The sequence below is a fragment of the Oryzias melastigma genome, linkage group LG16 (assembly GCF_002922805.2).
Source record: "Oryzias melastigma strain HK-1 linkage group LG16, ASM292280v2, whole genome shotgun sequence".
NCBI classification, from domain to species: Eukaryota; Metazoa; Chordata; class Actinopteri; order Beloniformes; family Adrianichthyidae; genus Oryzias; species Oryzias melastigma.
This window is the reverse complement of record NC_050527.1, coordinates 100183-115731: the sequence shown is the minus strand read 5'-3', so window position 1 is coordinate 115731 and position 15549 is coordinate 100183. Positions and strand designations below refer to the sequence as shown.

Genomic DNA, 15549 nt, shown 5'->3' with positions numbered 1-15549 from the left:
TTTAAACCCATCTCTGCAGTCATGGTGCAGAGCATCTGCAGCTGATATGAAAGAGAGAGCTGGTTGTAGATGGAATATAGGAGCAAGAAGAGGCTGCAAGATGTGCAAAGGAAGTTTATCAGGTGACACAATGTCAGGGGGTGATGTGGGAAAGTCTAGAAAGACAGAAACTGTCTTGGAAAAACATATAGGAGATTGAGACGGGCAGAGGGAAATCTTTATTTAATTTTTTTAGGAGCAGCATATGATGTTCTTTCATTCCCCTGGAGTTTGAATAGATGGACAGGTGAGGATCCATCATGTTTATTCTGTTCAGGGGCAGCTCCACTTAGGCATAGTCTGTCAGGATATAATGTACGGCTGTCACAGGAGAGATTTACACGGAGGAATAATCAAGTGCTTAAATGCTTAGCAGCAGCAAATAAAAGCAAATGGATAGTAAAAATGCAGCAAAATGAAGATGAAGCAAGACATTTACTTTTTTGTTTTTATTACATTCACATTTGTAATTTTGCCATAAACAAAAAATCTTCACCGTGGCAAAAAGTAAAAAACAAAACGGGAACAAATTGTTAATGTCAGCCAAACTGCATTAACATGTCTTTGACTGAGGTAGATTAGAGAGGGAATAACAAATATACATGTCTGGGCACAATTCTACGATGGAGTATTAGGGTCAGTTTACAAACGTTTTTTTTTTTTTTTTTCAATTACAACTTTAAATCTTGTAAATTTACGAGACAAAAGTCGTAACAGTTAAATTAAAAGAAAAAAAGTCCCATATTTATTACTTTAAAAGTCACAGGCTAAATTTTTCAATTTTTTTCTTGTAAATGTACGTGTTTTAAAGTCGTAAATGTATTACTTTAAATCTTGTAAATTTACCAGACAAAAAGTCGTAAATTTGCGAGAAAAAAGGCGTACATTTATGAGAAAAAAAGTAATATATTTACAAGAAAAGAACCAAAGTTGTTTGTTTATCATGTGCTTGAAGATGAAAGACGAGTGGGTCATTGGAGTGGGTCTTTAAATAATAGAATTACAAAGTAGTTTAAGACTTTAGGAACAAAGTTTTGAAACAACGCATTCCCATCAATCAGCGATGCACAATTGTTCTTGGCACACATTATGCAACACAAATACACACATGAAGGATTTCCCAGAGGGGCCAATTGAAGGGAGCATCTCCCTGCGTCAACAGGACTCAGGTGATCTCATTGGTCAGATGCCTGCTGGGAGCCCAATTTCTCTTTGGGGTCATTCTTTTTCCCCTCCAATAATCCTGGATTTTCCTACGCCAAGTTCCCTATTCATGTCCCTTCTATTCTCCTCTGCTTTCGCTTTTTTCCTTCTAAATAATACCAGCATTAGAAAGTCTGCATCAAACCTCCACCTTCTCATCTGCATATGCCTTCACTTCTCCTCCCCCTCCTCCTATCTGATTTTTTTCCCCCTTTTCTCTATACTTTACTCCATACCTCATCATTAGAATTCAGTGTCATGTGGTTGCTGCTTCTTATATGCTTCCATCTTTTGCTTTCCTCAAACTTTTTGCTTTAATCCACCCATGCCTGCTTACTTACACTCTGTCTTCTGGTTCTGCTTGTATCATCACAAATACCTTCTGTTTTGCCATCTTGCCAATTCCTTTGGCTTCTGCTTCCCTCCTTCATTCGTCTTACCTCTCCTCTGAATCTGTATATGCATGTCTTTTCTTCTTTCTTTGGTCTGAAGTCCTTGTTTCTCTACGTTCCCCCCCCCTCCCCTCATTTTGAGTTCAGCTCTTCCTCCTACCTTTTTTTTTCCAATTCTACTTCCCCCACCCTGCTTACATTATTTCATTCTTCTGACATCCACTATTCCTTACGTTTCACTCTGCCATCACCACACTCTCTTTCCCTGTTGTTTTTCCCATGATTTTCCTTCCTAACCTCATTTTAATTAGCAATTTAATCATAATTGTGTAATTAATTCTTTGCCCCGCCTATTCAATGCTTTTTTAAATTCTTCCTCAGCTCCTCACTGTCTTGTAATCCCTCCAAACTTTTCCATCTTGCCATGGAGAACCTGCCACCACCTACCCGCCGTCTTGTCATCCCCTCTGCTTTTCTTAGCCATTTGACTCACTTCATCTTGGCCTCCTTAGCTTTTCTTCTATGCCACTTTTCAAGTTCCCTGCCCTAGTGTTGATATGAGCCTTCCAAGGATCAGACTGTTTGAGGAAGATTTGTGCAGGCCACCATGGTAGAAACTAAGCAAGACCTTCAGCTCTTTTTAAAAAAAAATATTATATATATATATATATAAATATAGAACAGGCCTTGACTTTAATTAAATTTCAGTGGGACAGCTAATCCATATCAGCAGCTACTCTGCTGTTTTTACTACTTTTTCCAAGTTAATTTACCCCTCTATTCATCATAAAGTGTTGATATGAGTGTTTTCTCCTTTTGTTTTGTTTATGCATTACATTTTATGTTTTTTTAATGTAAAAACTCAGTTTTTTCTAGTTTTTGGAGGGAAACAAATGACTTCTCAAGAATTACTTAATCAGGACTTTTTAGTAAAATTATTATTTTTCAAAATGTGATGAATTCACATTAAGTTGAGCAACAATAAACTGTGATTTAGTGAGTTGTGATGTTGCTCACAACTTAATTTTCCTTCTAAAATGATTAAGGACAGACTTAAAGGACTGAGAGGTTGTTTTTGCGGCTCAAATGCATTTAGGACAAATACATGAAAAGAAATCACAACCATCTCTGTAAAAGCTGAATCTGCGTCATTTTGTTGATCTGAGAAACGCTTGTAAACAAGAACGAGGATCTGAAAAGGCTTATAAAACTATTTTCAAAGAGCATTCAGCTTTGAGAAAAAAGAACTTAATGAAACGGTTCTCTTGTTCCCAGTAGTGAATCTGCCAACTTGATGTCAGAAAATTACTCAAACAAACAACAACAAGATAAGAATAGATATTTGAAAAAGTTAGAATTAATTGTCTTTCTACCCACAACATGACAGCTTTGCAGCTTAACTACTATATTATTTTTACAATAATACATTTAGAAAAAGTTGAGATCTAGGTGAAGATTTCTGGCACAGTGGTCTACAAAAACATAAGAAACCCAGGAGACACCAAATAAGCACTGAGATCTCGTCCAACTGTGATGCTCGGAGGAGTTTTGCTGGTTTGGGTCAAACCCAAAGACTGTAAAATAAATGGGTGTTGAATACGGTCACAGGATCCATCGCTTTCCATTGAACTGATCCAAAGCTTCTTATTAGCCTTGTGGCTTTTGTCATCTGCGTCACTGAGCCCCGCCTCTCTGAACGTAGACAAAAAGGCCAGTTAAACAAGCCTGACGGTCGTTGGAACACACCTGGTTAGACTGCTGCAGCACTGAGCATCTGATGGTTCCCTTTCATTTGAAAGCCCACACCCCAAATGTTCCACGATCTCCGTGTCAAATATAAAATGAAATGTTGATGTTTTTACCCCATGCTCAGTGAAATTCAAGAATTTCTGTTTGTAGTTCATGGGAGGGGAAAGCTTTGCTTGAGTAAGAGCTGATTAGTAATAACTTGTTGAGCTGATTTGGCACCAGTTACTTCAACCAGGAAGTCAACGGGTTGCCCCTTGGTTGAACCTGGGATTCTTGAAATCAATTCATTGATGGCTGAATCGTGACCAAAAGTGGGTCATCTCCAATCGAATGGTTTAAAACAAAAACTGATAAATTGTTCAATTTATTTCATCTTTAATTAAAGACAGTATTAATATTAGCTATTGTTTCAAACCTTCAACTTAAAGTTCTTAAAATATTTTCTCAATGGGTTGAAATGACTGAAACTGATTTTTTTAAGTTTTATCCTTTACTGTTGAAGGGACCAAACTTATCTTCAAACTTAACATTTTGTCTTTTTACTCCTTTCTTTTACCCGTCTGTCCTTCATCCTCATGTCCAGTTTCCCTCCTCTACTGATAGCAGAGATTAGGCTTACTTGTCGTTGTAGTGGTGCATTATGGGCTGTGTGTTTGTGTGACTGAGATGTAACAGAGTCACATGCCAATGCTGTCTGAAGGCAACGTCATGGAGAAATGCTATCTGCTGTCAACACACACACACGCCCTCTTTCCTCGGGTCCAGGGGGAACTCTGCATCTGTTTGTGTCTTTGGGAAAGTCCCTGCTGCCTGGTTTGATGCACTCTTTGGACAGAGTTCTGTTTAAATCTCTCTTTTTAACTTCAGCTACGAGGAACGCCTGCTGACTGCTGTCGTCTTGTTGTCATGACATCCACACACCACACCTCTTTCTTACTATTTTATCTGCAATTAGCTGGAATAACATAAAAGTATTATAATTGAGAACACAGTTCATATTTCATCCAGAAGCTCAACATGTTTAGAAATGTGAAAACGAGTCAAGGAGAAGTCTGTGATCGATAGTTCGGTGTCAAAGCCACAAAGTTGTGCTTTCCAGCATCTGATCAGGTCATGCATCAGTGGTTGTTGTGTAGACGGCTGGAATGTGACAGTTGTAAGGTTTCAAAGGAGGGTGTGTTCAACAATAGTCTGTAATGCGGTTCGACGTGTCCCCATTGAACTTGAGGAGACACAGAACCGCAGAGAAAACATTTGTTTGATATTCTATGTTTTTGTTATAGTTCGACACCAAAATCAAGAATGTCTGAATGGAGTCAAACGTGGAGTAAACTGTTATCAATGTCCAGTTACTTTTCTGTTCTAAAGACAATGTTGATGAGAAACATTCTTCAGATGTTCACTGCACTTATCCCAGTCCCACAAGAGCATCAAATATGTATCGTACACCACTTAACATAGCTCCAAGCAAATGCACTTTCCTTTGTTCATCTCTCCCTCTTCGCAGTTTTGCAGAAAAAAATCTTTCAAAACAAAAGAACATAGAAAAATTCTTTTTTTTTTTCTTTTTCATAGCAGCCCTTACTTGACCTTGTTTGTCATCACTTGCATTTTGGGCAAATATGTACAGAATTTTTAAAGGTTTCAGAAGAAAGAATCATGCTTTTAAAATGTTTTTTATTCTTGTAATATTTGTATGTCTTTCAAGCATCGTAGAGTTAGGATTTATGGATCTCAAGGCAGAAGAATATCATGGTTTATGATAAATTTCCTGATTCTATTTACATTCATTAATATTAAAAATCCATTTTGGGTGTCTTTAACATGTTTTTGAGGCATTGTTTTCAAGATAGAGGATATATCTAAGAAAGGGATGTTTAAAATAGCATTTGTGAGTATTTCTTTGTTCAAATCGTTGAGAATCAGGAGCAGATAAAAAAAAGCTGTTGGAAAAAGATTGTAGAAATGATGTGGGTGCAAAATTGGCGGGCCACAAGCTCCTTGTTCTGTTCCATTCTGATGCATCCACTTGCAGACAAATAGAGACATTAACGTTTTCATTTTCCTCATCTAAGCTGGTATCTGGCTCAAAACTGTACAGCTGGATGGCTCCAATATTGCTCATCACTTTCGTTGCACCGCTAATGTTAGGTTGTAGGGGTGTAGGAAAAAATCGATTTAGGGATATATTTAGTGATACTTGTATTGATCTAGAATCCTGACAAGACGATATTTAATTAATTATTCGTGAGCGCCGTAAACCAGGGGTCTGCAACCTGCGGCTCTGGAGCCACTTGTAGCTCTTTTACGTCTCCATAGAGGCTCTCTGGCTAAAGAAAAATAAAAGTATTTTTTTCCAGTGAGGGTTACTAAATTTGCATAATTTTACTTAGATTAGTTAAGTTTCTAAATGTATTGGTGATGTGCACCTCGAAGAGGTTTTTACTTCCCTGCTGAACTTAAAGAAGTCTAGTTTGCTCTATGCTTAGTCCAGATTGCACCTATTTCAAATACTAAGTAAAACTCATAAAATCCTCTTAGTTTAAAGGACATATTATCTTGTGCTATCCAGAGCTGCCGGTATGATCTGGTCTGGCTCAAGGAGTCTTTTATTTTGAAAGGAAATCAAACGAACTTCTGTCAAATGCGAAAAATATTTTCACATGTTGAGAAAATGCTATTTTCTTTTTATATTTCTGTTTATTTTCCTGCCACAAAAGAAGCTTAATTCATATTTATTATTAAAAAAATACATTGTAATGAATTCTCAGCAGAATCAAAATAAGACTCTGCGGCTCCAACTAAGTTTTGATCAATAGAAGACGTAGAAGATGGTTCCGTCAGGCTCGTGGTTTTTATTGTTATAAGACGTACTACTTGGTATGACTTAGTTTTTTTATAGGTTATACTCTTTAACAAAAATGAAAAACAGTTCTGGAAGAGTCTTTGGTTATATTGCGATATGTATTGTATCACAAGATGTGTGTCCCAATATGTATTCTTACCAATACACACACCTAGAAGTGGCTGTAAGCTAGTGGGAAAGCATGTAAATAAATAGATAATGGGAAATGGGGGTGGGCTTACTACGCACCAACGGTTCAGCTAACAAATCAGAGGGAAATATTGACTAAATAACTGCCGCTCTGAAGAAACTGTGTCATAGAAGTATTTTTACATTTTGACTGTGTAATAAATGAAAGACCACTGGGAACACTTCTAAAGCTGATGATTGAGTAGGACTTTAATAACACCTGTTATGCATTTAAATAAATTCAAACTTTTTTAACTAATAAATGTGACTTTTCTCTTAAATTCTGATTGTACAGCATTGAGAGAAATAGGTTATTATAAAAAGTTTGCATTGCAATTTCTACCTACAATTAAAATGCTATTGAATGTGGTGAAAAACACCTTTACATCGAGCAATAAAGAGTTTTACTCTTTGATCTCTGGCAAATACACTCCATTTCCCAAATATATAATCTATTATTCGTGAAACTAATCAAAGTTGAATCTTGACGGCTTTAATGACGTTGTTCAGCACGTGTATGCATGGAAGAGAACCTCGCTATTGATCCTCCAGTAATTATGTGTACGACACTAGAGACTTGTAGTGTTTTACATTAAGAAACAGCTTTTCCAAAGATCAGTGACAGTGAAGCTGACTTCATAAGGGGTGCGTTTTTATTTTTTTACATTGTAAGATGGAAACAGCCCTGAGACATTTGTGTGTTTTTGTTTACACCGAAGTCGAGACGAGTGAAACAAAAGAGGAGAGATGCAGAGAGAGCGAGAGCAGACATAAAATAGTTCTGCAGGGAGCGTGACAAGGTTTTGATGTGAAGGAGCTGTAGAGAATCAGAACTCCGCCAAAAAAACATTGTTTGAGCTCCGAAATGAGAAGCATGTGGTGCGACCGTGCGATCCAAGTCGCTAATGAGAACACACGAGCACACACACGAAGGCAGACGAGCACAGACGGTTAACAGGTACATACTGAAAACATCAGAACAGACAAAACCTCCTCCTGTCCTCCCTCTTCACTAAACCTCTCTCATTATTTGTGTCTCTCCAGCTAATGGCTACATCAGTGCCAGGGCCTCTCCGGGCCTCCTCTCCGTATCCAACGGCAACAGCCTGGGGAAAGTAGTCCCGGCTAAGTCTCCACCTCCACCCAGTCCTCAGATGGTCAACAACCGCAAACCGGACCTGAGGGTCAACACTTCGCATAGCGGCAAGAGCCTCATGCAGCTGGTGAGGAGAAGGCAGCTAAGTGGGAACAACACTTCAGTTTAACTCAAATTAAGTCATTGATTAGCTGGTGTCTGGCAAGTTTCCTCAGCAACACTTTGGCTGAAAAGGAGGAAGTGGGTGCAGGCTTTCAGCTGGGTGAATTAGTCTAAGAGTGCTGTCGTCAATGCTCCAACTGCAGCTTAAAAATCACAGTTCATCTGTTTTTCATTGGTAATCTTTTTCCATTTCCTTCTACTTGTTAGGTTGTCTTGAGCGCTGAACATTTGTGAAATGGGCCTCCTGCCGGATGTTGGAGTTTTGTAGGCTCAGATTTGTTACAAAGAAAACTAATATGAAAAAAATCAATTTATATCTGAAAACATGTCTTGTCATCAAAACTCTTTAAAAATAGTAAATAATCCACTTGGATTTCTGCATTGTGTCGACGTGATTCCAATACAAATTTCTAATCCTTTTTAATAGTGTTCTCATGAGCACCCTGGATGACCTTGAGGAAGTAAAATTATTGGCATTACTTTTTTATACATTCAAAAAGTTGAGTGGGTCATATTTAATATAAATGTATGCACATTAATCATGCTAATGAGGAGGACACCCACTGAGAGAAAGTGAACATTTATGGAAGTGGAGCACTTCTGCACAGGTTTCCATCCAACCTAAGTATGAATGCGGGATCTTCCGTGTAAAACAAAACACTGTTTTAGTATTATACTGAACTCATTTGTAGGTCAGAATAAAGGAATAACATTAAACTCTAATATTTCAATTATTTATGTTCATGTGACTTTCTGTGATGAGTCAACTGCTTTCAAATTAAACCAAAAAAATCCACGACATCAGCATCAAGATTTTTATAGATAAAAATAATTGACTGTAAAGGAGAACTGGACCAAGTGAATGTGACATCATTCATAGAAAATGACTTGCCTATGACTTCAACCTAATGAAGCCAAATTATTCGCCGTTTTTGCACTATACATCAACGCCGCCATGTCAGAACCGATAATTGTCAGGAAACAGGATTTGGTCCGAATTGGTCTGTGTCATCGTTTCTATGGCAACCATTCTCACCAGTCGGGAGGGAGCTTGTTTGAAGTCCACACCCCTTGAAAGTGTTCTATGTCTGATTGGTCATTTTATAACTTTAATAACTTAAGCTAAAGAAAAAATATGAAAAAAATAGATTTAACAAGAAGATATAAAATAGCGTCAGAGGAAGAATTATTAGTCTGACAAATAATATGACTGAGTAATTGCTGTTTATTTCTCAATAGAAGTCTATGAGATTTTGGCTTTTTGGAGGCTGCAGGTACTTCCTGTTTGGAATGTGAGGTGGGAGTGGTCTCTCAGTCCAGTTCTCATATACAGTCAATGATAAAATAAACAAGACTTAATTGTATACATTTCATCCATTTATCCAACGTTCATCTTATTGCTTGATCTTAAATCATTTTTTTCCCAAGCAGTTTGATTTTTATGAAGTCCTTTGCGACGGAATTTTGAAGAACTAAAGGAGACTTAAAGGACTTTGTTTTAGTTTTGTTTTTTTTTTACAAATCCACTTTGACTACAGTTGGTTTAAAGACATATAACTTCCTGTGTTCTTTACTCCCCCTTTTCCACCGTCCGTGCAGACAGAGGAAGAGCTGGAGTTGGTGAGTGAGGTGAATAGACTTCTAGAGTTTCAGCCTTGTAGATGTGGTGTCAAACTCTGTGTGATCTCACTGAGCATGAGTGTGACACCGTCACCGCGCGCATCCCATCGGGGTTAACTCAGCTGTGATGACAACTAAATGAAAGCCTTTGGAGCATCGGAGTAATGTACCAAAAGTGGACATGTCAGCTGGTTGCCCTGGCTCCTATATGTATGTATGTTTACTAAAGCCTCTATATGAATGTCTCCAGCAGAGCTTTATGTTGTAGTCTAAAGCACAAGAAATGTGGGTTACTTTGAGCCTCCACTGTGTATGGAATAGAATCACTGTACTCAAGAGAATGCTATAATTACAGCAATTTCATCAAAATATTTCACGTATCAAAGGAGGTCGTGGAAAATGGATTGACTCCCCCCAATAATTAACAAAATAAGAGCAATAAATCAAAAGAATTGACATCAACTGTTGCAGTGATCAATGCACTTCTTTCAACAACCAGTCCCAACTACAAAACATTCCTGCGTTTGAGATGTATTTTCCATAATTGAGTAATTAGTTTCTAAATGGCCACCAGTTCTTTGATCAGAAATAATCAGCTCATAAGTTGAGCAAGATGCGTTTTGCCTTTGTGTTTTGTTGGAATAAATAAAACTCTTGGAAAAGGATTTTAAAGGATTTAAAGACCCACTCTGAAGAAAATTGAGTTTTTGCTGTTTTTAACACGTTCTTGGGACATTTTTTGAGGGGGACCTGGTGGCAGACGAGATGGCAGCTGAAAAATCATTAGTCAGAAGCAAGTCCATAACCGGAACATCAAAGACACACGCAGGACATTTCAGTCAAAAACACTATTGATTCTGGTCAAAAAAGATTCATGTATCGGGTGACCCCAACAGTTACTTTTTTTAAGTTTTAAACTTTTAACACATAGGAGTCTCTGTCTAAACCTGAAATGCTCTTTCACATACTGTAACTCCTTACATGATCAACGTGAATTAGCTGATCTGCAGAGAAAAGCGACTTTTTGCTGATAAGCAACACTTTAAAGTGGCTTTTCACCGATATGCAACACATTACTAATATAAAGTGTTGTATACCAGCGCAAAACTGCTTTTCTCTGTGACAGAAGAAGCTGATTCACGTTGATCAGGTAAAGGGTTGAAGCTAACTGTGGTCAAATGTAAACGCTGGTCTGAAGCTAAAACTCCAATGTAAAAGTCTTAACAGTTTTACAAATCTGAACACTTTTGTTAATATACTTTTTGAAGTTAATACAGCTTTTACCCTGTTTTTGACATATTTTAAGCTAATCCTCAACACTTAACTGTTTATTCACATTAGTTTTAATAAAAGTGGCTACAACTCTGAAATCTTGTGGAGTTTCTGCTTCCATGATTTTAGGACATTTTTGTTTCTGGCTAAGGATTTTCAACTTCCATCTTGTCTGCCACCAGGTCGTCTGATGAAAAAGACATACATTAATAAAATTAAGTTGAAACTTGCATTTTGTAATATTTATTTATTCAAATGTGTTGTTGCAAATCAGGAGCATTTTGATAAAAATTGTATTTGTGACGTAGAAAATTCTGATGCATCAATTGTAGTGGAACAGAATCACTCATCTGGCTCAGAAACTGAATAGCTTCAATATTGCTCGCTTTTTTTTTTTTTTTTACCAGTAAAGTCAGGTGAGGGAAACTGTTTGCTAACGAGAGAGCTTGTAATGAGAAGGCAAAGAGGGGCTTGCTCTGCACCAACGGCCCTCAATTCAGAGACAAGTTTCTAATAAACTACTCCTGCTCTTCAGAGAATACTTCATAGAAAATGACAATTTTTAAAACTTTTATTTTGGCTAACATGTGCATAATCATAAATAAAAGATCAATGGAAATGCTTTTAAACTAGATCAAAAGATTCTTGTAGTGGGTCTTTGTGATATTCACATTTTTTACTGTTTTATTTGTATATAATGTAAATAGTGTATAAAATATTTTTTAAAGATTTTTTCTGATTTTTAAGGTTTTTACACCAATTTAAAGTTGGAATGTGTTGTTAAAGAATGTCATTTTATTTTCTAGGAACAAGGACAGCAAGATTTTGTGAAAAAACAAGTCATTGTTTTCTTTTAAATCTTTTAAATTGAATCAAAAGTCCAACAAATATTTATAATACAGTAGAGCTCAGCCTGGGGTGACATTTGTGCAGCACAAATAAGCCATCGCGGGGAAATATTGAGGGAACTGGAGCAACCAGCTGACTCTCTGCTGCGTGTGAAAGCTGCTCAGCATGTGCATGTTTGGTTTCATCTGAGTGTCGATGCTCTGAGGATCAGAGAAAGGAAAGCTCACAAAGTCTCCAACCTGGAACACAGATGGGCATGTTCGACTCGGTTCCCTTTACCCCTTCAGTCCTTCAAAGACTCACACACCGACGCAGATTTCTTTGCATAAATACACACACACCTCAGAACAAACATGCACCTCACACTGTGTTTTCATTCCTGGCATACTTGTCTGCTCACATTCTTATTCCACAAAAACACGTTCTTTCGCACTCAGACTCATCCCCACTCTTCCCTCCTCTGTCAGCCCTGCCGATGCATGAGTTTTTTTGTCAGCATGATTCTCCAGCACAGCACTACCTCTCATAACACCTTCCACCGTGACTCCAGATAACAAACGCCTGGCCCTGGTGACAAGCGTTGCCGTGCCAACGCCACCTTGAGATGCGAGAAAATTCTCATCTTGCATGCTGATGTTTAGGTGCCACAGAAAAGTTAAACACCACAGAGAGAAGTGAGGTTCTCGCAGGGGGGTGAGATGTCTCTGACTGTGGCACGATGAATAAAACATCCATCTCTGCTCCGCGTAGATGAAAAGATCGCTAATATGGAGTTTTATTTGCTAAGTTCTGGTTTGATTTCTTTATTGTTTTCCTTTACTTTGTCATGTTGAACTTTGAAAATGCCAGGAGTTCCTGTGCGTCTTTGGTGAAGCCGAAGATTCAATCTGTCAGCATTTAACTGGAAGGAGAGCAGCAGTGTTTATAGAGGAATATTACAATAGTAATAGAATTGTTCTTTGGTCACACTGCAAGGTTCCTGCACCCGTCCTGCTGAGCAGTGGAAGGCACGTGTTAGTCATTATCATTATTGCTGTTGAAAATGGATGAAGTCATGTGCTGCGAACTTCCACGCTTCGTCCATATAAGGAGAAAAAAAACAGACGAGGTTCTCTCACGACACGAACACGGCTGGATCACAGTCCAATAAGGAAAAGGGGGCTGTTGGAAAATCCCTCATTTTGCACAGAAAAGTTCTCCTAGAGTTACATCAGTGCCACCTTGCCACAGGACATAATGTTTTTTGCATGAATTAACTAAGCTGTGAACAGCAGAGTTGTGGAGATTTCTGTTTTAATATTAGATTCAATTTATTTTTCCAGTCTCAATTACTCTAATCCGTTGCTTCCCTTTGTCCTGTCTTCCCAGAATGCTCAGCGGCTAGGAGGCTCGCAGGTGGCACAGTCGCTCACCACCCCGGTTGTCTCCGTGGCAACGCCCAGTCTCCTCGCACCCTTCCCCGGCATGCAGACGGCTTACAACACTGGTGAGACGTGGAAAGCTGCTCTGGCCCACACATCGAGACGGGACGTTCTCACAGCTTAAGCTGAATCTGTCTGTTAGCGCGAGGACGGGAAGGAGACCGCAGCCACCAGAGCTGAATTATTTAAAGAAATGGAGCAAGTGCTAATTAAAAGATACAGTCTATATTGTGTCATGGAAAACTGTTAGTGCCATGTAGAAAAATGTGAAAAGCTTGCAGAGTAATGCCACAAACCACTATGAATATTCACTTTGTTCATTGTGTGAGAGCTTCTGGAATCATTCCACTTCAAAGGTCTCCATTAATATGGATTAGTCGTGATTAATATTGATGCACTAGAAAGTTGCATGATGTAAAACAATCCCCCCCATCTCACCCTTCCTCCTCCCCACCGTCCTTCTCTCCCTCTTTGTTACCCTCCCTCCCTCCCTCCATCCCCTAATCCCAGAGTACCAGCTGACGAGTGCAGATCTCACAGCGCTCCAGACGTTCACGCCACCAGGGCTGGTGCCTAGCAACATGGCTGCCTGGCAACAGCAACAGCAACCAGCCGTCTCGCAGCAACAACAACAACAGCAACAGCAGCAGCAACAACAGTTGACTTTGGCATCACTCAGTAACTTGGTGTAAGTTTTTTTTTTTATTTATTTATTTTTTTACATGTGACAGAGTCATCAGATTGATGCATTGATTTTCTCACTGAACACTTTTAACACAAGACACACTCATATCCCCCCAACAAATAAAAAGTGACCTCAATTAACCCTTAAACACTGAAATGTCTCTCCTAAATAACACACGGTCTTTGACTGAACTCTGTCAACTCTCTGACCGTTTACATGTGAATCCGCTGATCTGACGCAGAGAAAGCTTTGCATAAATGTGCAGCACATTACCAACGTAAAATGTTGCAAAGCTGCTTTTCTCCACGACAGAATCGGCTGATTTACTTTGATTGTGTAGTCACTTCACTACTAAAAAGTGTCGTATCAGCTTCAGAAAACACTGGAATTACATTAAAGACCCACTCCAATCAAAAGCATGTTTTTGCTGTTTTTAACATGTTCTTGTAGCATTTTTCTTGTGACGGAGGACATATGCAATTATTTAAGAATAAAACTGCGTTTTGGAGTATTTCTTTATTTAAATTGTGATGATCATGAAAATGGGCGGTTTGAAAAGGCTCAGGTTTGTCTCCCTTCTCTGCTCCAATTCTAAATCCTCCACTTGAGGACAAATAGATCCATTAACGTCTTAATTTTCCTCGTTTGAGCTGTCATCTGGCTCATAGCTCTGATATTGCTTGCTGTCATTTTTTTATTTATTTATTCACGCTAGGCTAATGTTAGCTTGGATTTGTGAGGTGCTATTAGCTACCGGTAGAGAACTTTAGCATAGGATTGCTTCTGCGCCACATCCCAGAGGTGAATTTCTAATGAGTTCCTACTGCGCCGCAGAAAATGTCTTTAAAAACGACACAGGCCTTTAATTTTTGCTAAAAACTGCATTAATCATAATTAACAAAACACTGAGAATGATTTTGCAATAGAAAAACATATAGTTGGAGTGGGACTTTAATTGGTTGAAGAGTTACGATAGTCAAAAGAAAATTTTAAGCCTCACGTTTCTATCTGCTTGGTTCCAAACTCCAACAAAAACTTTTTTTTGCTTTTTCAAGTGCACTTCAGGCTGGACCCATTTGGTTGCTCATCACAAATGTCGCAATTTTTGGGTGCTTTTCAAAACCACAAGCTTTAATAGTTTTCTTGAGCTGGGGGAGGTTCACTTCGCCTGCTGTGATTCCACTACCACGACCACAGAGCTGCTTCATTCCTTCCTCCTATATCCTCCAGTCTGTTGAGCGTCTTCTTCCATCTGATGCATTTGTGACGTCTTTTTTTAACGAGAGGAACAGCAAATTCATGACAGATGTCTTTTTTAATGTTAATGTAAAGTCAGAGTTCAACCATTGTTTTTATCCAAGTTTCTACAAAATGATCCCTTGTTTATCCTAAAAGAAAAAACTGTGATAAGTAGGATTATAGATGTTTTAAGGCCGTAAAATCCCTCACTAAACACTCCATAAACTTTTCTCTAACAGACGTAAACACTTTTTTGTCTTGTTTAAATTCTCAAAGTTCAAGCTTTCCCAAAAAAATAAGTCCAGTATTATAAAATAAAAACAAAGTTCTGCTCAGGATTGAAGATTTATGTAAATTTGGCAAACTGAACGCATTCTGTACAGGAGACACAGCACAGAGGAGATTGATTGACAGTGTTCTACAGCCAATCAGGATGCAGATCACATTGTTTTACATTGTAAAAAAAATTGCATGCAATATTGCACTGAAAGAAATCAGCAAACATGTAGTGAGACTGCAGAAGGTTAACAGCGAAACAGCAAGGGAACACTTTGTAGAACTCAATACTCAAAAGAGCAAAACATTATGTGGCTTAAACATAAAAATAATGTTATTTAAGTTTGATTCAATTAGAAAAACATATTATTTATGTAATATTTTTTCCTAAAAACTATTTTTTTGTTATGTGATGTCTCTGAAAAAGAACCTTTGATGAAAAAAATTAAGGTAAACTCTGAAGTGTCTTCAGCCTTCAGTAGATAAATCTCATGTTTTTTTCCAGAAAGTTA

At 38.2% G+C, this 15549-nt stretch overlaps 1 protein-coding gene across 10 annotated transcripts in view; it reads left to right on the top strand.

The window, feature by feature from the left end:
- The window catches only part of mef2d (myocyte enhancer factor 2d), a 121920-nt gene that overhangs the window by 92063 nt on the left and 14308 nt on the right, over positions 1 to 15549 (top strand). For 7 of the 10 annotated variants that reach the window (XM_024267227.2, XM_024267234.2, XM_024267233.2 and 4 more), the window contains exons 8-11: positions 7462 to 7640; positions 9275 to 9304; positions 12785 to 12902; positions 13348 to 13525. In XM_024267227.2, coding sequence (XP_024122995.1) covers positions 7462 to 7640; positions 9275 to 9304; positions 12785 to 12902; positions 13348 to 13525 — 505 coding nt within the window. The remainder of the gene's footprint in view (positions 1 to 7461; positions 7641 to 9274; positions 9305 to 12784; positions 12903 to 13347; positions 13526 to 15549) is intronic. The other 3 variants (XM_024267232.2, XM_024267236.2, XM_024267230.2) reach the window with 2 other exon arrangements.